Source organism: Podarcis tiliguerta, assembly GCF_965153285.1.
Source record: "Podarcis tiliguerta genome assembly, chromosome: 5".
In the NCBI taxonomy this organism is placed as follows: Eukaryota; Metazoa; Chordata; class Lepidosauria; order Squamata; family Lacertidae; genus Podarcis; species Podarcis tiliguerta.
In genome coordinates, this window is record NC_139538.1 from 34,516,205 (window position 1) to 34,542,466 (window position 26,262).

Consider the following 26,262-nt stretch of genomic DNA (forward strand, 5'->3'; position numbering starts at 1 on the left):
ATTAACTCTCGCATGCCAGAGTAAGGACTCTTTTGAGCCTTTTTTCCTGCATGCATTTTCAAAGCCGGACAGTGTTAACGTTGACAGACTTTTTGTATGTTCAAGGGAAGATGAGAACATTTAGTAAAAAATAATTTTCTCTCAGTTCTAGACTAATGAAAGAAGTGAGCAGAATAGCCCCAGAAACCCTTGTCGGGCAGATCAAAATATTTTATGTCAAGCTTGATCTGTGAATTGAAATAAGCCTTCTTCTGATTCCCGCTCTCTCCCACCCAACCCTGGCCCCAATTTCATGTACAGTGGTACCTCGGGTTACAGACGCTTTAGGTTACAGACGCTTCAGGTTACAGACTCCGCTAACCCAGAAATAGTACCTTGGGTTAAGAACTTTGCTTCAGGATGAGAACAGAAATCGTGCTCTGGTGGCCCAGCGGCAGCGGGAGGCCCCATTAGCTAAAGTGGTACCTCAGGTTAATAACAGTTTCAGGTTAAGAACAGACCTCCAGAACGAATTAAGTTCTTAACCCGAGGTACCACTGCATGCAGATTTTAGGTGTGCTGATGGTTTGGGTGCGGAGGTTTGTCCAGCTATAAGCAGCCAAAGCCGTGATCAGCTAGACTTTCAGAAGCATTCAATGATCCATGCCCATTTCCCCCCAGGTCCTGTACAGCAAATCACTTCCTCCAAAGGTCTGCCCATTGGTATCCATTTAGGTTGCTATTAAGTTTCCTATTCATAGCAACCTCTCAGAACATGATCCATAAAAACACAGCAGAAAAACGCTGGGGAGCTACTAAGTTGCTGTGAATCGAACATTGCACTTTGATACCCTGATGTAAACTAGGAGTGGCTAACTTGTGGCCCTCAAGTGGTTGTTTGACTCAGGCCTCCATAACCCCCTGCCAGCATGCCCAGTCATTGGGAATGATGGAAGTTGTAGTCCCAAAATCATCTGGAGGGCCCCAGGTTCCTCACCCCCATCTAAAACTGCAGTAGTGCAGCTGGACAGCCGCTGCTGCAGTTCAGATGCCCTTTGAAAATGCTGTGCTGTTTTTCTAGTAAAAGAGGGCCCGGAACTCACCATGAATGCCTCCCTTGTTCTCTTATGATGGCAATGAAGCCCACCCGAGAGGTATCACAACTGAGTTCCAGCTGAAAAGATGCTGTGGAAAATGCTGGAATTTGAAATCAGCCTTCCTTCCCAAGATACATTAACTACTCCCTTCTTTTTAGGTGTGACTAGTACAGTCTCGGGGATGCGGGTGGCGCTGTGGGTTAAACCACAGAGCCTAGGACTTGCCGATCAGAAGGTTGGCGGTTTGAATCCCTGTGACAGGGCGAGCTCCCGTTGCTCGGTCCCTGCTCCTGCCAACCTAGCAGTTCAAACGCACGTCAAAAGTATAAGTAGATAAATAGGTACCGCTCCGGTGGGAAGGTAAACGGCGTTTCCGTGCGCTGCTCTGGTTCGCCAGAAGTGGCTTAGTCATGCTGGCCACATGACCCAGAAGCTGTACGCCAGCTCCCTTGGTCAATAAAGCAAGATGAGCGGGCAACCCCAGAGTCATCCACGACTGGACCTAATGGTCAGGGGTCCCTTTACCTTTAGTACAGTCTCAGCCTTTACCTTTAGTACAGTCTCAGCAATTGGTACAGCCTTGCTTCAGCCCTTATGTGCTTTAATGAGTCAAATTTCTCTAAAGGCCTGTCATTGGGGGGGGGGGGGGAGTGTTACAAGTCTCCAACTGAAGTTGGCTGAAACAGAGGGTACAGCTTTGGGTGGCTGCCCAGTTTGCTCTCAGGGGGATTTTCTACCTTGCAGGAGTGCCTGTTCAATTTGATGGACTAGGCAAATGGAAGGCAGCTTGGGGGGTGTCTGAGTTTTTCTATAAGCTACCTTTACAACACGGCTTAGATTTTTGCAGAAAATTGTGTTCCAGCTCATCTTGAATTAATCGCTCCTTTTGGAATGCCATGTGTCAGATCATCTGCTTCTGGAGAAGAAAATGTGGCTTTATTACTGATGGATTCTCTTTGCTCTCCAGGGAAATGCAGGCGATGCGTTTCTATCTGAATTCACGCCCCCAAATGCAAACCAAATGAACACAGTGTTACATTATGTGGGCAGAAGAACCCTATGGCTAAAAGGGTTGCTCCCCCTCCAGTTCCTCTGATCCTTTTGCTTTAATCCTTTCATTTTACTGTTCTCAAAATATTTCATTGCAATTGGCGTAGCTATTTTGCTTAGTCAGCTGTGGCCTTGGAGATGGAAATAGTTGCCCTGGCCCAAGGATCATTGACTGTTAATCATTGTGAGACTCTGGCTACAATCCCAGTGTGAAAGCCGCTACTAGTCTGGGCGATTGCATGCTTCTGAGCAGCGAAGGAAGACACCCCCTCCCCACCCTCCACCCCAGTTTCCTTATTAGAGTGCCTTTTCAGCAAAGGAGGAATGACAAAATAAAGCCAAATGATCTGAGAAAGCAGAACCAAGAGCGCAGTTAATATTTCGTCGGCCAGCTACGAAATGACAGGGAACCACCACCATTATGGGGTCAGATCAAAAACTAAAAGATGTCTTTGAAGACAATTTCCTTCTTATATTGTGCAATAAATTTGAATTGCAAAGAGAAAATATGAAAACTTTGCTTTCCTCTCGAGTTGAAATGCTGCGATACCAAATGGCACAGATACCCTTGAATAAGTAGAATAAGTATTGAATTTTTTTGAAAGAGTTGATGCTGTTATTCAGGCTGTCTAGAAATACTAGATGGTAGATTAATTGCTAATCCAATTAATAGTAGCAACTAGCTGATGCGCAGATCCTTTTGGACCTGGAAGAGGGTGGAATGGGGCGTGGTATGAATGGTCACTTCCTGTACTCTTCAGCCTGTATCACCACCCCACTCCCCAAGAAAAATATCTTGTTTCAGTGTAGCCTTCCATATGTTGTTAGACTGAAACTCCGTTCAGCCTCAGCCAGCATTGCAAGTTGTATGGTATGATGAGAATTGGAGTCCAACAACATTTGGAGGGCCACGGGCCCCCAACCCCAGGCGTAGTTTAGTAGCTAAATTTACTGGATTGCTGATGTCACCTAGGGTGGGTAGAATTTGTTGAGTATTCATTAAGGGTTTTGTGCATTATAATTACATAAATAGCTTCTCCTTCCTCTGATTGCAGGGGAGAATCTAGACTCTGAGGACAATATGTACCGTTACTGCTTTGTGTTTGGTGTTGTGGGGAGGGAAGGGGGGAGAGGAGGACAGAGCAAGAGCTTATGGTTCTCCAATGCTTGCCTGCTGCTTTCAAAAGGGACTATATGCAGCAGTGAGTCTTGCAGCCTGGTCTTCCTGCTGTGGATCAGAGAAAAGGGATTCAAGGCAGGTGTAAGCTATTACCTTGTAGCTGCCAAGTATTGAATGCTTATCTATCCAGCCAATCTGAAATATCACTGGCAATATTTTCTCCAGCTCCGCAGTTTACACAGTGAGTTACAGACCAAGGCAGATTCATCACTTCCAAGAAAAAGAGCCCTAAAGGCACTTGGTTGTGAGAAGTATGCACTTGGAGGAGCGTGTGCAGATTCCAATGGCAGCCTCCCCACTTGCAGGGCTGCCTGGGTTTCAAAACAGACAAGATGAGGCACGATTTTCCCAGCCGTTCTATAAAAGCACCCGCAGGATTGTGGCCATCACAGCCAAATTACATGATGTGTGTTGACTTTTGTAATTGGATTATTTTAGCGCATGGATAGACAAGATATGTTTTGGGTGCCTTTCTTTTAACTGAGTGAATCCCTACAGTATCAGCGAGTGAAGAGGAGGAGGAAACCGAGGTGTGTGTTTGCAGATGTACAGCTCTGGTTCCTGAATGTCTTTAAGGTTGCTCAGAAAGGAGTGGGTTAGCAATCCTTGAAATCTGGCTCTACGTGGGGCTACCTTTGAAGGTGACCCGGAAACTGCAATTAATCCAGAATGCGGCAGCTAGACTGGTGACTGGGAGTGGCTGCTGGGACCACATAACACCAGTTCTGAGAGATCTGCATTGGCTCCGAGTACATTTCTGAGCACAATTCAAAGTGTTGGTGCTGACCTTTAAAGCCCTAAATGGGCTCGGTCCTGTATACCTTAAGGAGCGTCTCCACCCCCATCGTTCAGTCTGGACACTGAGATCCAGCGCCTAGGGCCTTCTGGGGGTTCCCTCATTGCGAGAAGTGATAATAATAAATTATTATTATTATTATTATTATTATTATTATTATTATTTCCAAATGAGGTGCTTATTGTGGGATGGGTGCTCTTCAAGAACCCATTTTTATTTTTATTTTTGCAGCACCAGCACAATTCCATTGGCATAAAAATGCCTGCCTGTATCTCTTCCCCACCCCATTTAATTCAGATTTACCCTTTCCGGGGGGAATCTGGTAAACTGAGAAAAACCCTGTTGCCAACAACCCGTTTGCAATAACTGAATGACCTATTTGCCATGCTAAGTCCCCATCAGGAATCATCCACGGTTAAATACCTAACTGTGCCATGCCCTCCCTTCCTCCCTCTCTCACACACACTCACACTTAGAAATGCCTTGTACATGAACTACTATAACAAGCCACATTTGTCTCTCTTGTTTTCAGGGGAACACTTGAGAATTTGTCCACAAGGCTACACTTGCTGCACCAGTGAGATGGAGGAGAACTTTGCCAACAAGAGTCGGCATGAATTTGAAGGCATGTTGAAGGAGGCCACACGCTCGGTGCAAGTAATCTTAACAGCCCAGTACAAGAACTTTGATGGTAAGTAATGCAAAACGTTTACCGGTTGGTCCAGTTTGGAAAAGAAGGTGCCGTCACTTTGTGGTGTTATACCCCTTGCTTGCTCCTGCTTCCCCTCTCCTCCTGCCTGCAGCTGGGCAGAGGACTTTGCCAGAGTTTAGTTTCACTTTCAAGGAATCCCCACTTAGTGCTGTGTTCAAATTGGATGTCCTGACTCTGGCTTGTTCAATGGTTTTGAAACCAGCTTATTATGAAACGATCAGAATTTGTTTTAAACCAGGATTCCTGCTTTGAAAATAATGCTAAACTGAGTTGTTGTTTTTAAGTAAAATTGAATCCAGACAAATTCCTCTCATCCACACGGTGGGAGGCAGGAGCTTTGCAAACCTGGTTTGGGGATTGTACAGGCTCCTCCACATAGTGCTAAACCATGGTTTTCTGTTATCTGCTGTTGTTGTTATTTCACAGGTATGTCAAAAGAGTACTGGAAAGTGTATCTTTTGTTGAAAAACGGTCTTCAGTCACTGAAATCACTAGTTAATTCAATATATTTGCTTGAACTGACTTTTTCCTGTATTTATAATGTACAGCCCTCAAACAGAGCCTGTCTCTTGTCTTTAATGTAATTAAAAGCAGAATTTACTATATAATAAACGACAAGCCAACAGAGATCGCCTGATAGGGTTGTACATTGTTAGATAATTAACTTCCCCACCCCCAATGAAATACTTGCTTCTATCTTAAAACTACTGACTGGAGTTGCATGTTTTCCTTATCTGTGTTTTTCCCAGCAGTTTAGGAATATTATTATTATTTCTCTAGGACGCATTTTATCTTGGTCCTGAAGCAATGTATGTGTTCAATTAAACAAACACATTCTCAAACTATAACATATAAATCACTGCTTCTCTGTGGCAGCCATAACCTCAGTGGATGCTTTAGGCTTGTAAAGATGTTCCCTTCTCCCATCACATCTTTTTCAGTTTCCTTAAGTAGTGCCGCAATTAGTGTTTGGTATTTGATTTAAGTAAGATTATTTTGAAGTTACTCATGGTCTGATTTTTCTAGGACTAACTTGTTTAAAGTTGTACTTCTGCTTTTTCAGTTTGCTAAATATTTCAGATGGGAAAAATATGATACTGTTAGGTAAACTGTGGAACAGAAATCTGGGGTGTCAAGACAAATATGTGTATAACCTGTGGAATTCCCCACTGTCTTATGTTAAACACTACATTCAAACATGTCATCTGGGCTGTGTTCATGCATAACAAAAAGCCAGACTGGTTTGGCATTGCCCATGCATACCTCTCCTGGAGTGACAGGCATAAACAAACCAAGAAGCCCTGGTTTTGCATCACACCTGAACCAGGGCCTGCAATTTATTGCTTCCTACCAAGCCATGGTCAGCAAACCAACAAACCATGGTTTCAGATTAGTTTGTTGGGCAGCAACAAACCACAATACTTTGTTTGGACATAAAGCAGAACCAGGGCTTCCTGACTGTTTATCCTACTTACTTCAGAAGAGGAGCAAAGGGGGAACAATCTGTCTGAACCATCGTTCTTGGTTAAATTTTAAAGCAATAATTAAGAACCTAAAGCAATTTAACACCAAATTGTGATATTATTTAACAACATTTGACTTTGCTAAATCAACTGACAGGGCACACAATGAGAAAATACAGCATGACAACATGAATTTGCTTTCTTTAAAAATACACATAGTGTAAAAATACACACTGATACTCCTATTAGTTCTCTGGTAAATGAACCAAGGAAGAAAACTAGCAAGAAAACGAGTTGCTGTGCGCTCATGTGGCTTTAGTAAAATCAGTGTCAAAAGAAATTCTTTGCAAGTATCTTCTTAATTGGAAAAAATAACTACCATTCTATTTATATACATGGGAGACAGACAGAGTGGCTTGCTCTGATGTCGCTACGACTGTGTTTTATCTTGTTGTTGAGGTTACATTTACATTGCTGTGATTAAAAATGGTGAATTAAGAGCCTCTCATCTTCGAAGGACTTATTTGTTCATTCTCAATACACACACACACACACACATGCGGCCTTTGATTCACCTCTTAAATGTATAAACAAATTGGAAGGCGAAATTGGATCAGGCCATTGTCATCCCAGAACAGTTGTTTGTATAAACAAGCCTTATGTAAGGATAGTCGGACAAAATGCTCAGCTGGTTCTTGCCACAGCAGCATCTTTAAAACAACTTACTGGATCATGTTTAGTGATTCCGATATAGAAGGTGCCATATTGGCCAAGAAGCCATTAGTTGGTTCCACATCTCCATTACCACCCTTTTCTTGCTACGTGGATCATGGCATCATTGATAGCATTAGAGAGACAATTCCACAAAATGTTTCAAAGGGTTCATTGCCACCAGCATTAATATATACTGTAGGAGCCAGCATCAGTTTTGGGGCTTCTTGGGGAATAAATAAAAAAGAAGTCAAGGGTTAAAGGCCTTTCACATATCTGGTACCTCCCAAGCAGGGACACAGGTGGCGCTGCCGTCTCAACCACTGAGCCTCTTGGACTTGCTGATCCGAAGGTTGGTGGTTCAGATCCCCGTGAAGGAGTGAGCTCCCATTGCTCTGTTCCAGCTCCTGCCAACCTAGCAGTTCAAAAGCACGCTAGTGCAAGTAGATAAATAGGTACTGCTGTGGCAGGAAGGTAAACAATGTTTCCTTGCACTCTTCTTTCCGTCACGGTGTTCCGTTGCACTAGAAGCAATTTAGTCATGCTGGCCACATGACGGAAAGCTGTCTGTGGACAAACGCTGGCTCCCTTGGCCTGAAAGCGAGATGAGCGCCGCAACCTCATAGTCGCCTTTGACTGGACTTAACCGCCCAGGGGTCCTTTACCTTTACCTTACAGTCATCTCCAGGAGTATGCAGGGCTGCCAGTGGGATTGTAGGTTGGATAGAATCCTACAGATATACCTGTTTTTGAACTAGCCATTTCTCATTGTGGTTGGTCTAAAATCCTAAATGTTGCTCAAGTGGTATGGCCAGAGCAGAGCCTCACTGAGAGTTCAGTACCCTCCAGCTATCCAATTAGATTGATTTTCTTCTTTGCCTAGCCACAGTTCTGACTTAATCATACCTTCTACCGGCAATCTGAAATATTTAACTTATCTGCAATAGTGATACTGGGAATTCCCAGTGCTTTTAGTACTCGGTTTGATTGATTTACATCCTGCTCTTTCCTATTGGCTCCGAGCAGCTTACAGCAGTTTTTCTAAATGTTAATAGTTTTGTCCCCAAGGGGCTCTCAATCTAAGGAAATCAAATGGTTTGGAGGATAAAAGGAGCCAACTTGGGGAGGGGGGGGGGTGCCACTGTAAATATAAAAAACTGGGTGTGTGCTTTTAAACTTCAAATAACCACATCAAAAAGCCATTCAAAGAACAATGCTTTTTCAGGCAGTCATCTGCTAAATGTCTGTTCATTAAAGAGGTGAAAGAATAAAAAGACTGTAGCTCAGTGGTGGATCATCTACTTTTGCTGAAAGTCTAGGTTCAGAAATAAGCTAAAGGGACCAATGGCCTGAGTCAGTATAAGGAGGCTTCCTACGAGGAAGTGCTGTAGAGAGGGGATCCCAGCTGTTGTGGCGATGGTATTTCTGCCCAGGATGGTAGATATTCCCTCCCAGATCCTGGAATACTCATCTTCAGCAGCTGTGCAGTCTGGCAGTCTTGACTATTGGTCTGACAGGTTGGGATGGAGTAGACAGGCAGCTGAACTCAGTTCCCCCTACAGAGTCATCATAAGTATTCTGGACCCCCCAAAAGTGGCAAAGCATCACTTTTTTCTCTCTCAGAGTGATTCCATAACTTATCAAAAAGTGATAGGGTGTGCCCTCTGCTGGTTGTTAGCCAGACTTCAGCTGTGCCATCTGCAATTCAGTAGCCACAGAATTCTTAATTTTGCCTGCAGTTACTTGGAAGTAACTGTGCTTCCTTAAAAGAGTGCACAGAATTGTAACCCTAACTGCGGGTTGTCTTATATGGACCTTTGTCTGGGCACCTGTGTATAAGATGTTTTTGAAACAGCTTAATATTTGCAACGTGTTCATCAATAAAACTTTGTAATAGTTTGGTTTTGCTCCAAAATGTTAATGGAGCAAGTTAACAATATGACATATGCACAGAAGTGTAAAAAAATTGAGATCAACACAGAAGCTACGCACTTTGAACATAACCCACAGGACTAAGGCTAAAATCTTAACCCCCTGCTCTATAAGGCATGGATGTAACACTAGGCACTGTTGGCCTCTGTGGAATCCTAAGTTGATCCATTTTCCAGCGGGGGGGGGGGGGTTGGGAGGGAGCTGATGAACTGTACCATTGAGTTAGGATAGCAAAAAATTACACACAGGCTGCGCCCCCACCCTTCTGCCTTGGCTGACATAAGCAAACAGGGTTTCAGGTGCTGAAGTTGATCGACTGCACTGTTGCTTCCAGCCAGGGTTTAGGATTGCTCTTCCCACTGTGGTTATTCCAGCAGTAGCCCTAAGACTTATACACCAAGGAGCTGTCGTACATGCCATGGTAACGTAGTTGGTTAAAAGCAATGAATGCAAAAGGAGTTTGTCAACAGGAAGTGACAACAAGGGGATCCACGCTGAACATAACAAGGCTGCCGTTATGACATTAATCAAAGCTCAGTTGTTGAGCTTCAGTATCTCCTCCCTCCGCCCCATTTCTCTCCAGTCGTAATAATGTACTGTTTCTCTCTTCTCAAATACTTGGGTGCAGTTTAGTTACAAAGACCATATGACAGATGACCTTTATCCGAGAGTCGGGACATTTTCATTTTCAAAATTATTTGGTCCTTTAAAGGAAATGTTAGCGTGCAGTTTAAAAAATAATAATCCTGTTTTGTTTAAAAGCCCGGATAGTTTATAGACTAACAGTTTAGTTTATTTGTGAGCTATTTCGTTGCGAATAAATGTGGTTCTGTATTTTTAGCACACTGTCTGCAAAGTCATTTGGTGTCATCTAAAAGCCTTATTAGCTTTAACGTTCCGAATGAATGTGTTAATAAACAAGGGGAGGGGAGGGGAGAACATCTGAAATCATGACTATGGCATTTCATGTGGACAGTTCCATATTCTCTTAAAACTGAATCACTACTTCCAGACATTAAAAGGGAGATTATGCTGGAAGTTGTCACGAACTGAAGACTAACCATCTGACTATTAATAAATTAACAGTGTTTTCCGCCGCTCTTGCATCAGATTTCAAGCCCAAACAAATGCTGCTTTGTAAAAGGAATTCATTTACATTAGCATACCATTTTGGACACGCTACATTCTTTGCTGTAGCCCTTTTATGGAGGGATGCAGTGTAATTCCAGTAGTGTAGGCATGAAGGATTTAGGAATGAAATGATCAGTACAAAAATAAATGACTGTTGAGCTGACATTTCAGTGGACTGGAAGATAGGAGAATGGTTATATTTTTTTTCACATATTTCTATTTAAAGCAGAAGATAAGTGCATGAAATGTTATCTGTTGGATCAGATTAGATTGGTTTGGGCCAAGCTTCATAGAACTTGCTAAAACTGGCCACCAATGGCCTATTACTTATGAATGCTACGTACTCAGTACTCAGTACTCTTTGCTTTTAAATGAGCACATGAGTAGGAAAATCACATTGTGCCATGCACTATACTTTCATGTATTGTCCAAAGTCACTGCCCTTTCATATCATAGGTACAACATCTATGTTGCTTTTTGTGCTTGAGAACGCAAATCCTTTGCCACTGTTTGGCCAAGATGGTGTGCATATTGCAGCTGCTAGTGGAACAATTCTGCTAATGTTTATAGAGAGGATGGGGAGACAAAGCAAGAAAGATTCAGAAGAAATCTTAAGGCCAGTCAGAACTGTGTGTTGTGGGAGAAGGAAGCTGGAAATTTGGAAGTGGGGCAGACCCTGTGACCCTCCAGATGTTGGTCATGCTGACTGGGGCTGATGGGAGAACCACAGGTTAACTACCTTTATTCCGGAGCTCAGCCAAGGAATAAGTGGGACAAACACTGTAAGCTGTAACAGGGATCTAAGGAAGGGAGAGGTTAAGTCAAAGAAAGAAGAAGCCAAGGAGAAAGTTGATCTGAGGCATGGGATCTTGGAGGCAGAGGGTCTACACCCCAGTAGTAGGAAGGCAGAAGAGAATACATGCAGAAGAGAATCAGAGGGCTGGAACAAAGGGTTGTTAGATAATTACAGTATTTGATTAAATTTTCCCTGATGTTTAAACTTAACAATTCAAGGAAAACAGAGCAGCTATAGAACTGCTGTTTTTGGCTCATTTGAATGTATTCATTATATTTTGTAGTACCCAACCTGATAATGTATTTGATGGGTGTGTAATAAATATACAGTCTAGACTAGCATTACCCAACTTTATACAGTCCAGAAGTTTTGACCTATGACTCTCATCCTTGGCTGGGACTGGTGGGAGTTCTGGTCCAAAATATCTGGGTCACCTGATGTCATCACAACATCAAGTGATTGACTGGTGGGCGGGGCTGTCATACTTTCTCCACTGGTGTGCATAGAGATAAGGATCCAACCTACCGGCCAGTTTCCATTCCCCACCCCTGCTTTAACAGGTGCATTTAAGCAGAATTCTGTTCACTGTAGTTTCTAGCGGCCAACAGGGCCATTAAGTAAGAAGTAAAAGCTAAATTTCACATACAGTACTTGTCCCAACTAGAAAATTAACTGGCAGTAGACTTTCTAGTTCTGCTATAGATGAGGCAGATTCTGCTTTGTTTTACAGTGCAGCCACCTCATTGGCACAACAGCAACTGGAGCTGTTACAACACATGTAGGCAGCAGCTTCCTATGATCCTGGCCATACACCGCAAAGCACAATTGAGAACAGAGCAAATGCAGCGACTTGCTCTCTGAAATATCCTCATAGTCTTTGTAGAAAGTTTTGCCAATCCAAGCACAATGTGCATAGCCCATGTCAGCCCCCCATTATCCTTGGGGATTAGTAGGGGGTTGTTGTTGTTGTTTAGTCATTTAGTCGTGTCCGACTCTTCGTGACCCCATGGACCAGAGCACGCCAGGCACTCCTGTCTTCCACTGCCTCCCGCAGTTTGGTCAAACTCATGCTGGTAGCTTCGAGAACACTATCCAACCATTTCGTCCTCTGTCGTTCTCTTCTCCTTGTGCCCTCAATCTTTCTCAACAGTAGGGTCTTTTCCAGGGAGTCTTCTCATGAGGTGGCCAAAGTATTGGAGCCTCAGCTTCACGATCTGTCCTTCCAGTGAGCACTCAGGGCTGATTTCCTTAAGAATGGGTAGGTTTGATCTTCTTGCAGTCCATGGAACTCTCAAGAGTCTCCTCCAGCGCCATAATTCAAAAGCATCAATTCTTCGGCGATCGGCCTTCTTTATGGTCCAGCTCTCACTTCCAGTAGGAGGTTAATGTGGGTCGAAGAACCACATAACCGAAGCTCTAAAGTAGCACAACCAACCCCTTAAATTGGTCTTACCCTCTTTTAAGGCTGCATCAAATGCTTCTACTAGAAGATTATGGTTTATTTCCAAAAAAAATATTAATTTTCCAAATTTATAACAAACATATCAACAAATATAAAAAGAAAATATCAAAAAACAAACAAACATACATACATCCTAACTGTAATAATTCCATTTTTGTTGACATTGTTGGGTGACTTCCTCAAACCCCCCTGGCTGAGTTTCCATATATATCATTGTAGCAGTTTTCCAAAACTATTTTCACATATAATTTACTTAGTCCATTAACATCTTTCTTTCTTTTCGTTTTAGCTTTTAATATAGTATTCTACAGCATCACATATTTAAATTCTAGGCCTATCTGATACTCGCAAGTAATTCTATTTAAGCTATTGCACTAGAAGATTATGAGCCCTGTGTAGAGGGGGGAAAGGTGTGCATGGTGATTTGTGGAATGTTTATTCTGCAGTTGCGCAAACTGTGTATTTGTGTCAAAATGCGCACTTGTACAGCACTTCCCAAGAGGCGCAGGGTCAGGTGCACTCCAGAGAGCTTTATGTCAGAAAAGTGTTCCGTGAGAAGTGGCTCATTGCCTGAAACTCCCATGGAAGTCCTATTAACCAAAGTGTGCATGGGTTGATTCAGTGACTGAAAGTGCCTCCAGAATTGGTTCTGTAAATTCATCCCGCTTTCTTGTGTTGTGGCTGTTTGGCTGTTTTTGAACTTGACAAGCACAGTGTGTCATCCCACAAACTGGTAAGTCTGAGGCCTTATGTGGGAGAAGTAAACAAGGCTCAGAACAAAGGGAAATAAGACCCTTTATTCCTCTTGGAAGCTAGGCGATAGGAAGCCTTGAGCGGTCCTGCTGTCTTTATGGTGTGGAGAAAGTGGGGATATCTACCTTCAGAAAAACACAAACAACAGGAAGTGATTTATGTTGATCCTGCCGCTTTCAACAGGAATCAAGCCTTGGCAAAGAGGCAATTCCTTCTCATGCAGTGAGCAGCAGCTTCCCTCTCAGTGTTTAACTAAACATGGGGGCGAGATGTCTATCAAAAGCACATTCCAGAACTTGGGGAGATTAAACCTGACAGAGAGCTGCCTCAGGGAAGCAAGGGCTTCTATTCACCTGTAACAGCTTGAGCACCTGGAGGTTTTCTTTCCCTACACAGCCCCTTCTCCTCTCATTAAAGCTGCCAGCTCCCATTGTAGGCTTACGGGCATGGTTTAGTGTGCGCGCAGCAGTTTGTTTTAAAGAATGACACCAGCACAATCTCTCTTTCTTAAAGTCTGCTGACTGAACGAGAAGACAATGCTTCTGGGTTCACTGGACAAGGAATAACATACCTAAAACAGAGAGCAGAAAGCTGACATCTATCATGAGCTGCTGTGTTTAAAATAACTGAAATTTAGGTCAGAAGAGCAAAGTGTTTTTCTTCAGCTCTGTACACAGCGGGGAAGCAGATGTTACCATGTTGTGTCTCAGATGGATCTGTGGTGTTCAGAAAACAGTGGGATGACATCTGTTTTGGGACTTCAAATGTAGATCAAGCTTTTCTGTGATATGCGATTGAGCTTGCTAAGCTAATGAAGTACTGTCAGTTGTTTCAGAGGACAGCATTGGTGGAGTTCACTTTAATGTTCAGAGGGACTAATGTCTGAACCCCCTTTGAAACCGCCTGTATTGCAGAGTATACAGTCAATCAGTCCAGGTTTGATTATAAAAATGTGATGTTACCATCAACCACTGAAGAGACATGATGATGAATACGGTCACAGTCATCCAGCTGGCTTGAGCTCAGAACTGTAAAGTGAGATAGGATCAGCTAAATTCCTTCTGCAGCCTTCTTCCAAGAATCCTGTTACACCAGCCAAGGTCTGATGCACCAGAATTTGATTAGCAGTAATTAACACCAAGATAACAGCTTCTACCATTCTTCCCCACCCCCTTGCCCCCAAGTAATGCAGTTAAACGTTGTTCCTCATGAGCGCTGCAATATAATTTATAGTAATACTGATACTGGGGGTCTGTGTATGTGTGATTTATCTATTGTGTAATACTGCTGTTAATATAGTATTATGCAAAGGTTGGTTGTAGGGGGGGTTGGTGTCCCATTTTACAAATAAAAAAATGGAGGTGCCATTTGACAGTTTGCCCTTCCTCAGATGCATTGTAGGGGTGAAATGACCACTGATAACAATGGCTCTCAAAGTGAACCATTCACAGTGGGATCAGGTGTTAAACAGGGTTGTGTTATCGCCTCAACTCTATTATTTTCATTGCCATGATCCTACACTTTGTCGAAGGGAAACTCCCCGCAGGAGTAGAAATCATATATCAAACAGATGGAAAGCTCTCTAATCTTAGTGGGCTGAAAGCAAAGAGTAAAATTACTGTAACATCCGTCATAGAGCTTTAGTATGCTGTTGACAATGTAGTGTGCGCACACTCAGAGGATGATCTCCATACCATCCTAAATATCTTCACAGAAACTTACGAAAAGCTTGGCCTATCGTCCAACATCCAAAAAACCAGAGTGCTGCACCAACAAGCACAAAACAACACCTCTGCAGTGCCACAAATCCAACTCAATGGTGTAACTTTGGAAAGTGTTGATCACTTCTCCTACCTGGGCAGTTATCTTTCCACAAGGGCTGACATTGATGCTGAAATCCAGCATTGCCTGAGCTCTGCAAGTGCAGCTTTGTCCCAATTGAAATGCAAAGTGTTTGAGGACATTCACAGGAAAACCAAAATGCTTGTTTACAAAGCTATTGTATTACCAACCTTACTGTATACTTGTGAAGCATGGACCACTTATAAATGCCATTGCCAACTCCTCAAAAAATTCCATCAGCACTCAAAAAAAAATTACACATCACTTGGGAAGACAGGTGAACTAATTCCAGTGTACTGGAAGAAGCAAAGATCACCAGTTTCAAAGCAATGTTTTTTCAACATCAACTTTGTTGGACTAGTTTGGCAAACCCTCACCGTGATCAGCTCCCACCCAGAAACCTATGTCCCCACTGTGGAAGGATATGTGGCTCCAGAATTGGCCTCCCCAATCACTTATGGACTCACTGATAAGACTGTGTTTGTGGAAGACAATCTTACCCGGCTACAAGCAATTGCCAAAGAAGAAGATAAAGAAGGATGACTGCCTCCCTGGGAAAGTAGAAAGGGAAAACAAAAATGGTTAAAAAGAAGGTAGCTCTGGCCATTCTACTGCCCCTGACTGTTTAAAAATAAAAATGTAAATCCTCTGTCCCCACAAGTGCTTCCCCATATCTATCAGAAGTTCTTCACCCTACTTCTTTCTTCCCCTCCACTTTGGCCTCCCTCCGCTCCTGTGAATGTGTCATAGCATTTGTCCTGAGAACCATGGCCCTGTGGCAGGGGCAGGAATTGAACCGGGGTGGCTCAGTTTTCAGGTGGAGCATCAAACCTATTCAGGAAATATACTCCCAGTCTGGCAGATTCTTCAGGTGGCAGGAATTGATGGGAGGCAATTGCAGAAAAGGGAGAAAGGTAGTGGAAAAACTGACCAGGATCCAGGAGTGCTTGTGTTTAGAATCCAGATGGCCTGCTCCAATTAATCAGAGCTTCACTCTGAATATGTGAACAAGCCATTAAACTGTAATCACACTGCTTAATCAATTAATTCCTGCAACCCTAGTCTTTAATCATTGAAAAGCTTTGACTTAGCTGTTTTCTGGACTTCCGGGCATAAGGCAAAAGAGATGTAGCATTGCCTTATCCTTGGTTTCCATGCAAAGATTCAACCTGAAACCGGTGCAAAAAATCTGGAATCTTTCAACACCTTTCTCTTTTGCTCCTTCATGAGAGTGAGGAAGAAAAAGAAGAAAGGCCTGTTGACCTTGGCTGAAGGAAGTTAAGATATTTTTGCAAGGCTTACCAGCTTTAAGGAATTTCTCATACTTTGGGTTTACTGTACAAGCATGTTATAGTACAGGAACCCACATCATACCTTGAACCATGTGAACTACATCAATTCCACACTGGTCACATACCATCTACATTCCTGATCAGCAGAGGAAGTCATCACTAGCAGAAAACCTGGATGAGTGGTGAGCAGACTTTGAAGGTTTCCTGGACCGTTCCTTGTTATTACTCCCATGCCCTTGTTTGTGCCCATACAGTACTCAAGTGTGATGGGTGCTGTGTACCTAGTGAAAGTGTAACATCCTGAAGAGGCTATAACATCTGGACAGAAAAGGCTATGGGGAAATAGGAAAAGCAGAGAATGGAACCACTTATTCTTTATAGTACCGTCAGAGACATAATAGTAGACTAGATGGACTTTGGTCTGATCCATCACAGTACTACTACTTCTTTTTTAATTACCATTTTGCCTAACTGCTCAGATACAAGCAACAATTGGTAACCACATGTTCCCCTAACTACATATTCTCTTGGTACTGCGTAAATTAGACGGTAAATGGCACTGGTGCATGAAATAGTGTAGCCTGATAAAGAGAGAGTGTGTGTGCATGCTTTTCATGGAAAGGTCCGAATTTCAGTCCCTGACAGCTCCAGCTAAAAAGAGGTAGGAAGTTATGAGTAAAGTCTCTGTTGAAGAGCCACTGCCACCCAGAGTAGACAGTACTGGGTTAGATGTACAAATAATGTGACCTAGTGTAAAATAGCTTCCTGTGTTTTTCAGAGTCCTTTGAAACATTTGTGAAAACAATGCTCATGACTCCATCTGTGATCACATAAGAAACTGCTTGGCGTGCTCAGTTTTACAATCAAGGCTCCAACAGCAATGTTCCTCTTTATTACTTTTTGTTCACCTCTAGTCTTTGATGACCTGGGCTATATATATATAGCTAAGATCTCCTCTCATTATGGAGATGGGTAAGGGATTGGGTTTTCTTCCAATTCCCTCTCTTCTCACCCAGGTGATTGCTGAATATGAATGACAGTGTCATGCAGAGCTTTTTTTCTAAAAAAAATGTTTAGGGGTGCTCTCGTTTTCCTACTCATATTGAAATACTGCCCCTTAATGAGGCCAAACTTAGATTTTCAAAATGTTTAGGGGCATGCGTACCCCTGCGTCCCCCCAGGAAGAGGAAAAAAAGCACTGGTGTACTTGTTAGGTAGCAGGGCATGCACTATAGCACGGCTACTGAATCAGGGCCCTTAGAAGAAAATCATTAATCAAGTTTACATCTCCCTTAAAATGAATGTCAGTCAAGTTAGTATAAAGAAACAACAACTAAAGGTCATTTCCTCCATCGTGCAAAATGCTAGAAAATATTTGCTACAGTGTCTGGATTCAGGATAGAAACTGCTGGAGCCAACTCAGCTGTTAAGATGGCCTCAAACAGCAGAGTGGTTTCCTTGTAAAACATAAAGCCCTGTTTTAATGCCAGTAAAAATGAATAAATTGGTCCTTGAAGAGTAATAAATGGCAATAAACATATTTCTTTGCAGCATGTGGTAAACTTGCTATTGAGATTCACTTCTGTAGGGAATGGGCTGCTGTTTGGTTAACACGCACCTCTGAAGTAGTGGCATCAAACTGTGTTATCCCATTGTCCTTTTGTTCTTTAGCAAAAGTCGTGATTCCTTTTCAAACTAAACTTCAAAATGCCAGTATTTTAAATGATGCCAGCTAACATCAATTTCCAGGTGCCAATAGGTTTAAATCAACACTGTTCTCAACTTTTTCTGTGCCATTCTGCCTCTCCTGCCAGCGTGGTTTAAATGAAGAAGACTTTGAGAACAAAAGCAGCCCTTTCCTTCCTGGCATGCCCTTCTCATACCTCATTCCCCTTCCTTCCATGCAAAACATTTCTTGCCAAAATAATTAACTTCACTTGGTGTTCAACAAAAGGGGCACCCCTCCTCTGTTGCCTTCCCTTAGGTTGGATCGCCGCACGAAGCAGAATGAAGGGGAAACTCCTGATGTGCTTGGCTCGTAAGGGAGTAGACTGTACCTCTCTAGAATACAACTTTTGCATGCTCTCACGCTGTTAAAAGCAACAACCCCATATATTAGCATGTTAGGGAACGAGGTTTTAGACCAGAGGCATGGTTTAGGGGGGAGGGCCCAGCCTCTCCATCTGACCCATGGCTCCCTCCCCAAGCGAGAACCCCTTTCTTTTGCTTTTGTTACTCAGTAAAGCAGGAGTAGAGAAATTGAGGCCATCAAAAGGTTGTTGGATTTCAACTTCCATCAACCCCATCCAGCATAACCAATGATCTGGAATTATGGATGTTGCAGCCCAGCAACATCTGGAGGGACACAAGTGCTCCAGCCCTGCTATAAAGCATCATACACATTGATGCTGCACTGATGATGGAATCATAAGGTGGAAGGGACCCCAATGTTTGTCTAGTCTAACTCCATGTCAATGCAAGATGATGATAGGCAGAATAGATTTGTCCCCTGCCTGCAGTCTGTATCAGACTTACTGGAGGAGCCATGACTTGTGCATATATTGGAGCTGTCCGTCACCCTTTGGCCCACCTATTTTGGCAGTTTGTGCAGGAGGGTTGTAATGGACCCACCTTTTTGCTGTTTTTTCATTTTACAAAGTTTATAGCTTCTTTCTTTCTTTTTTCTTAACTTGATCCTTTCAGTTGGGGAAACTGTATTTTTGCATTTTGTTTCTAAAAGTTTAGAGAAGTGGCTCATTTTCCACTGGCTGCAAAAAAAAAAAAAGATTAGAAGAAGAGAATTAGATAATATTGCTATGAATTGTTTTGGAGACTCAGGCTTAATCTGAACTAGAGGTAGCTTGGTAGTACTTCTGATTTTTCTTTCTTTTATATTATTTGTGCCTGTTATATTATTACTATGTTTGAATTTTGTTCATTATAATGCAATTGTCATGGCCTTTAGCTAGTGCAATAAACTTATAATGAATGAATGAACGGTAAGTGGTTCTGAAATGTTCAGCAGTTTCCCGGTTTCCTTTTGGCTGAGCTTAAACTCTAGTCTTTTTCATCATCACATACATGCACACATATGTGCCTAGCTCCACTTCATTGTGCATGATATTAGTTTCATATGAGTCCAGTCATTTCGTGTAGGCACTTAATGGCCTTAAAATACACAATTATTGTTATGTTCTTGCAATTAATGTGCAGAAGGTCATCGGCTGATTACCAGAGTCTCTGTGTTGATTACTTTTTTTATTACGGAGAGATTAAGTCAGCTATATAAATATGTTTTATGTCCTTGTAATAAGTTCAGAAAACCATGGAATACAATTTAAAAGATTCTAGCCTATGCAGCCACAGAAACAAAACATGGAATAAAATGTCTGACCTTTCTTGCCATTGGTGAGTGGTAAACGATTGCTTACTAGTCTTGACATTCATTTTCTTACTCTTTGGCTTCATTATAAGAACAACATATCAAGGCTGCAAACCAGTCAGATACAAATAATAAAATTGCTGTTGTTGTTCACACTTGCCTGGGAGTGAGCCCCACGAAAAATAATCTGACTTTCTCCCAAGTAAACATGCCTAAGGTTGTGCTGCAAATCACCCATTTAGGCTCCAATCTTCAGCACGAAAGAGACCCATTGAATACGGTGGGATTTGCCTTTGAGTAAACAAGCATAGGATTCCACTGCACAGCTCCCAAATGCTCCTTCATCTTGATTTTCTGAAATAATGAGACTTAAAAAAAACCAACAACCAACAACAACAACCTAGCTCTAAACTAGGCCTATATTGTGTGAAACAACAGGTTGAGCACGACAAGATGCTTTAGTGTTCTCGTGCATGCATTTACATATATTTGCACATCATTTCCCACTCAGGGATTTACATTCTGGAGGTTCTGGGGAAGGAGCTGAAGCCAGAAGAACGGCAACTGCAGCAACTCACGTAAACAACATTTGTTGTTTTCTGGATGGGTACCAGAAAATATGGGAATGTCCCTGGTAAACAGGGACATATGTAACATATGGCGCTCACTGGACCAGTTCAAACAAGTCTAATGAAACTTTATTTCATTCCTTCTTTTTTGGAGGGATGGGGGAGGGGAAGCCCTTTGCTACCTGTCCCTTCCTCTGCCTGTGTTCTTGGATAATCTGCTACGAACCTATGAATTTATATGTATTTTAACCCTTTATTTGCTACTGCACATGCCCCCTCTGTGGGCTTTCTCAAAGGCCAGGGCAATTTTATTAGAGATGTGTTGGTCTGTACACACAGATGCTACCAGACTGTGAATAAATATAAAGAATGTGCCAGATTGATTATTTCTGAAACAGATGAAGATATACAGCTAGAGAGAGATGGGAGGAAATAGTTTCAAACGGTGAAAAACATTTAAAGGAATAATGAGTTACAGCAGCATGTCAGTGGGCAATATTTCCTTTTTTTTCAAAGGACGAGACGATTAATTTTCATTGGAAGGATTAAATAGATTGGAATCTGTGCTGTCATAAAAATGGCTGCCTCCCTCATGTGCAATATATTTGAAAGGGACAACTGTTCCAAGATAACGGTTGGTATCTATGCAGACCACAAAGAGCAATGTGGCTGAAATGTTTCCTCACCAGAGCAGAGTGATTGGCTGTGGCACATGGACTGAGCATTCTGTCATTCGAACTGGACTGTTTGATGTTTTCTTGTGTGTGTGCACATGCGAAGGCTGGGTCCAACAGTCGCAAATTTATAACCTTTCCGATCCAGACAGTGTAGTTTAGCGTATACAAATTTTACAATAAATCTGTAAAGTGTTTTGCGCAGTGAATTAGTCCAGAAATAAAGGATTCTCAGTGGAATGGTGAACTACCAAGTATGCAAGTCCATAAATAAAGCAGTTTCCTTAAATTTACGTTCTGAACGTAAGCGAGATCTATGGATGAGGAGCAGTATACAATTGTTGTTGTGGTTTTCGTTTTCTTTCTCAGATCAGCTATCACTTGCCCCAAATTATAAGCAGTTTCAGTGTAGTTCACAAACCACCATTTATTGCAGAATGTTAGGCAGCATTTATTCAAGGAATTGAGGAGAAAGTGTTGTTGTGTGTGCTTGCAGCAAAACTATTCTGTAATAGTCGTCCAATGAACTCATGTCTGAGAACTTGTAATTGCTTATTTGCAGATCTTTATACTTGAGGAGAGTCTAACATTCTAATGTACCAGAATAGCCAGCACAGACCAAATCAATGTTTACAAACTCAATAGTACATTAGGAAATATATAGGAAATCTTTTGAATATATATATACACAAACCTTCTCCAAATTGCTTCGATTTCTATAGGTTAAATGAATGATTCATATTAATGTAAACAAGAACATTTGCACTTGGATTCTAATCCTAAATTCAGTAATGAGGAAGGAAGGAAATCTCATTGGACTAGATGAGAATTCTAGTTGTCAGTTCACATGCTAAATTCAGATCGCAGTTAACTTTTGCCCATAGTTCCTTTCTGTTTTATTTTAAGTAGGAAAGATTTCATGTCTGTTTTAGCACCCAGATCCAACAAAATTTAGTTGTGGGTGAGGCTCTAATCCTAAACACTCTCTCTGGAGAATAAATCCCCAATGAATTGATTGGGACTTACTTCTGTGTAAGCATGCATAGAATTGCATTGTAAATACCATTGAAACCACTGAACTATGCCATTGAGACTTAGTTGTGATTAACTTTAGCTAGGTCAGCATAGAGATCTTCACAGGTTCATCATCTGCTTCATCATCTCACTTTGCTATACATGGAAGACACCAGATAAACTATAGCTAATACAACTATGCATCTTTTTATTTTTTTGTATAACAATACTTGTAAGCCTTTCCCTTTCTAGAATGGAATGCCCCTGCTTTCCATGTAGATACATACATCCCCAGCCACATGGATTCAGAAATGTACAAAAATAGTTTTCAGGCCCTTAGTCAAAACTGTTGTTGGGGGGAAATTACCGATACATGAGGATCCCAACAAGTGGGAATGTTTGCTGCTCTTTTTTTCTGTGATGTGCCCACAATGCCCATGTGAACTGTAGCTGTCAGGCATATTCGGTCGGTGCACCTACCACTCATAGGTGCCCCAGGAAAACAAGTGAAGTTTAGGTCACCCAAGAAATCCTATGTTGGTATTTCACGGCAAGCACAAATGCCCATAAATGGACAATTCTTGATGATACTCCCCTTTTACAGCACAAGTAGGGTATTCTGGGGTGTTAGGTTTGTTGCCAAGCTCTGTTGGTATTGTTTTCCTATCACAATCCATTTTCGTTGTTATTGGGATCATCATAATCTTCTCCAATGTATTGTTTCTGGAGCCAGGGATTACACTTAGTCCACCCAATTGTTTGAAATTGCTATTTTTGCTTGCTGTTTTTTCCCATCACGGCCCTACATTCTCCGTCTTATTTTACACATAATAGGCATTTTTTTCTATTCCTCTAGTTTAGTGAAAGACCATGAGGCTTACTAGGTGATATCGTGCAAGTCAATTGCACTTTGCTTAATCCACATCGCAAGGTTGTTGTGAAGATAACATATGGAAGATCTTTGTATGCTACCCTGAGTTCCTTGGAGGATAATATGTCTAAAAGTTTACATGTAATTGCCGTTTATATTTCTAGAGACAGTGCTAAACTGCATGGTGATAAAATTGTTTTACTTGCAATTATTTAGAGTTAATGATATTTTTAATTACAGAAAAATCAAAGTACAAAATACAATATTAAATTCTCATTTAAAAGTAGCTTCATTGTAATACTTACAATAAATCTTTTTAAAAGATTTGTTAAGTCGGAAGATTAATGTGCCTTATTTCCCCAAGAATTTGGAATGATTTTCATTTGTGTGAAGGACAGATTAAAGACTTATACAGGAACAAAAGAAAATCTGCTGAGATGCTTGTGGAATTCTTTCATTGGCTGGAGGATGCCTTATATGCTACATCCCTATCCAACCTATCTTTTTTGTTTGTTCTTTTCTCTGTTTATAGTTTAGTTGTCATTGGAGAGGTTTCTGTAAATTACAAATAAAAGTAGCATAATACAGAAAGAAGATGCACTGTTCATCTGATATATTATGAATGCTAAAGCCTTTTCTGCGAGTGTGTGTGTGTGTGAGAGAGAGAGAGAGAGAGAATGTGAAAAAATGATGAAATATGACAAAATATTTTTGGTAATCTAAGAGCAGCTATAGTTTTAAAAATCAGTCCACCCACCCCTCCCCACTTGTAGCTTGAGACTGTAGCATAGTGCAAGCTACACTGCCATGTGCAAGGAATATACTTTTCTCTTCCTCTCTTCAAGCTTGATGAAATGTTCTGTGAAACGTGATGTTATGTACTGAAGTTCTCACCCTGGGCCAGCAGGGGGATACTGTGTAGATAGTACAGGTCCACATATGCAAATAAGGGATGAAAAGTGACGTTCAGTGATTGGATAGTTACAGAAAATGGTTACTGTTGCGTTCTAGTGGAGCTCTATATAAGCAGGCTGGCTGAACCCTTCAGTTCAGTTCTGTTCTGGCCTGTGAATAAATAAGAGCTGTTTGAAGAATCGCTGTGTCGTCTGATATGTTCACCCACAACTTATCACCTGAAAGCTTACTTTTGTGCTAATCTTAATAAATGTATTGCATTACTCTCCCTGTTTTGATTTTTTTAGTGGACCAGCACATCTGTTTTTGAGAAGAGGGAAATTAAAGAATATTACCATTTCTGAATTATGCTTTGCAGATATTCTCAACTCCAATAATGTGACTAGATGTGTACAAGTTAGGTTCTGATCACACACTGAATTTTAAATGCCTTTGTAAATCTCTCCAAACAATGTGCTGCCATATATTTGAAGATTATGTCTTCAAGAGAGACTAAATAATGTTTAGCCGAGCTAAATTAACATACTTAAAAATATCTCCCGTATAGAATAGCACACTTCTGTACCATAATGTGTTATGTGCTTTCATAGGCCTTTGAACTATAACTCTAATTGTTTTTTGTTGAGTATGCTTTTATAAATAATTTCTGTCGTTGCAGACTATATGCTGCTTTCTTTGATGACTCTTAAGTACTGTAGTTTCTGTGAGATATGAATGAAAGCTTGTTGGATCAGTTCTATGAAAGGTTATTACATTAAAATGTACTTCGTAAGGTGATAGATACATATTTTGAGCCCCCCCCCAATTCTTTCTGAAAGACTAAAATATCCTCAATTTTAGTCTCACAACTTAGTTTCTTAATTTCAGCTACTGAGCTTTAACAAATCATATAGAATTGCATGCTGTGTACAGCAGTGGTGCAGGGCAAGAGCTGAACATCTTGCAGGGGTTTTTTTAATAGCTGTAGATTACATTCAAAGTCACATTATTTTCCTGACCACAGGTCATATAACACAAGCAAGTGTACAGATCAAGGATACATTGGGTGGTATAACTTAGTTTGGAGGCTTAGTTATAATGCTATTTCCTCAGGTGCAGAGGCCCATACTTTTCAAAGTTATTGGCTTTGGTTTTTTTAATCCTGATAAGGTGGTATTGAATTTTGACATAGTCTCTGAAGCATCTTCTCTCCTTTGGTTCCAAAGTTTAGTAATAAAATGCTGGAGACTAGGTATAAAATCTGGGTTTAGAAAGGCATCTTGATGTGGGTGTGCAGGGTTTTGATCTCCACAAAGCTCATTTTCAGACACATGCTTCCCAACAAAAGAAGGAATCCAAGGTGCATGTGTGAGTTCACTTGAAGAACAGCTCTGAGGAGGTCAAGAGGCCACACTCTTTCATCTAATTGAGTTTAGAAAAGGTTATATCAGGCAAAGGAGAAGGTGAGGCAGAGTCATAACAGATGAAAATGATAGCCAGGCTGTACCTTTGTGCTGAAAAAAATCAAATTATGCACCAAGAAATAAGAACAAACATAAGAAGAGCCCTACTGGATCAGACCAAAGGCCAATCTCATTCATCATCCCATTTCCCACAGTGGCCAACAAGTTGCCTATGAGAAGTCCACAAGCAGAACATGAGAACAATAGACCTCTCCCACTGTTGTTCTCCAGCAATTGGTATTCAGAGGCATGCTGTTCCATTTTCAGCAGGGTTGAAACAGAGTGCTGGACCAGAAGGAGTTCTAGCATGACCCTGCTGACAAACACCAGAGTGCAACACTAGAAGGGGCTCTGACACAACCCTCCTGGTGTCCCAATTTGGGGGATGAAAATTAAAATAATGCTGACGCTTATTGAGACCTGTGCATGCAGTGGACACATTGCTCTTCTCTGCAGATGATGGAGGGCAGATGCACATGCCTGGGCTGACATTTTTAGGAAGGGAGTCTGAAGAGCTGAAGCAAATAATGATGACAAGAGATAGGCCTCATTGATAATTAAAAACCAGCAAATCACTAAGTACAGATGACATCTTATTTAAGAGTTTGTAAAGAACTCAAATGTGAGATTGCCGACCTTCTGACACGTACCTTGCCCCTAAGAATGGCCTCTGTGCCTGAGGATAAGAAAATGGCCAGTTTAACATCAGTTCTGTAAAAGGAATACAGTGGTACCTCGGGTTACATACGCTTCAGGTTACATACACTTCAGGTTATAGACTCCGCTAACCGAGAAATAGTACCTCGGGTTAAGAACTTTGCTTTAGGATGAGAACAGAAATCGGGGGGGGGGGGGCAGCAGCAGCGGGAGGCCCCATTAGCTAAAGTGGTGCTTCAGGTTAAGAACAGTTTCAGGTTAAGAACAGACCTCTGGAACAAATTAAGTTCTTAACCCGAGGTACCACTATACAGGTTGAATGCAAAAAAATTACAAGTCATTTCACTTACCATCTGTTCCTGATAAAATAGTTAAAACCATTATTAAAGATTAAATGAACAAGCATATAGAAGGACAAATCATCCTCAGGAAGAATCAACATTGCTACTGCAAAGGTAAATCCTGTCTTTTAGAGTCAACAAGCATGTGGATAAGGGTGATCCAGTAGACATGGTGTACTTCAACTTTGAAAAAGCTGTGTA

General features: G+C 41.6%; 1 protein-coding gene across 1 annotated transcript in view; it reads left to right on the forward strand.

Annotated features, from left to right (window-relative positions):
* Positions 1-26,262, forward strand: part of GPC1 (glypican 1) — a 194,059-nt gene that overhangs the window by 99,194 nt on the left and 68,603 nt on the right. The window contains exon 2 of the mRNA XM_083442787.1: positions 4,635-4,793. Coding sequence (XP_083298913.1) covers positions 4,635-4,793 — 159 coding nt within the window. The remainder of the gene's footprint in view (positions 1-4,634; positions 4,794-26,262) is intronic.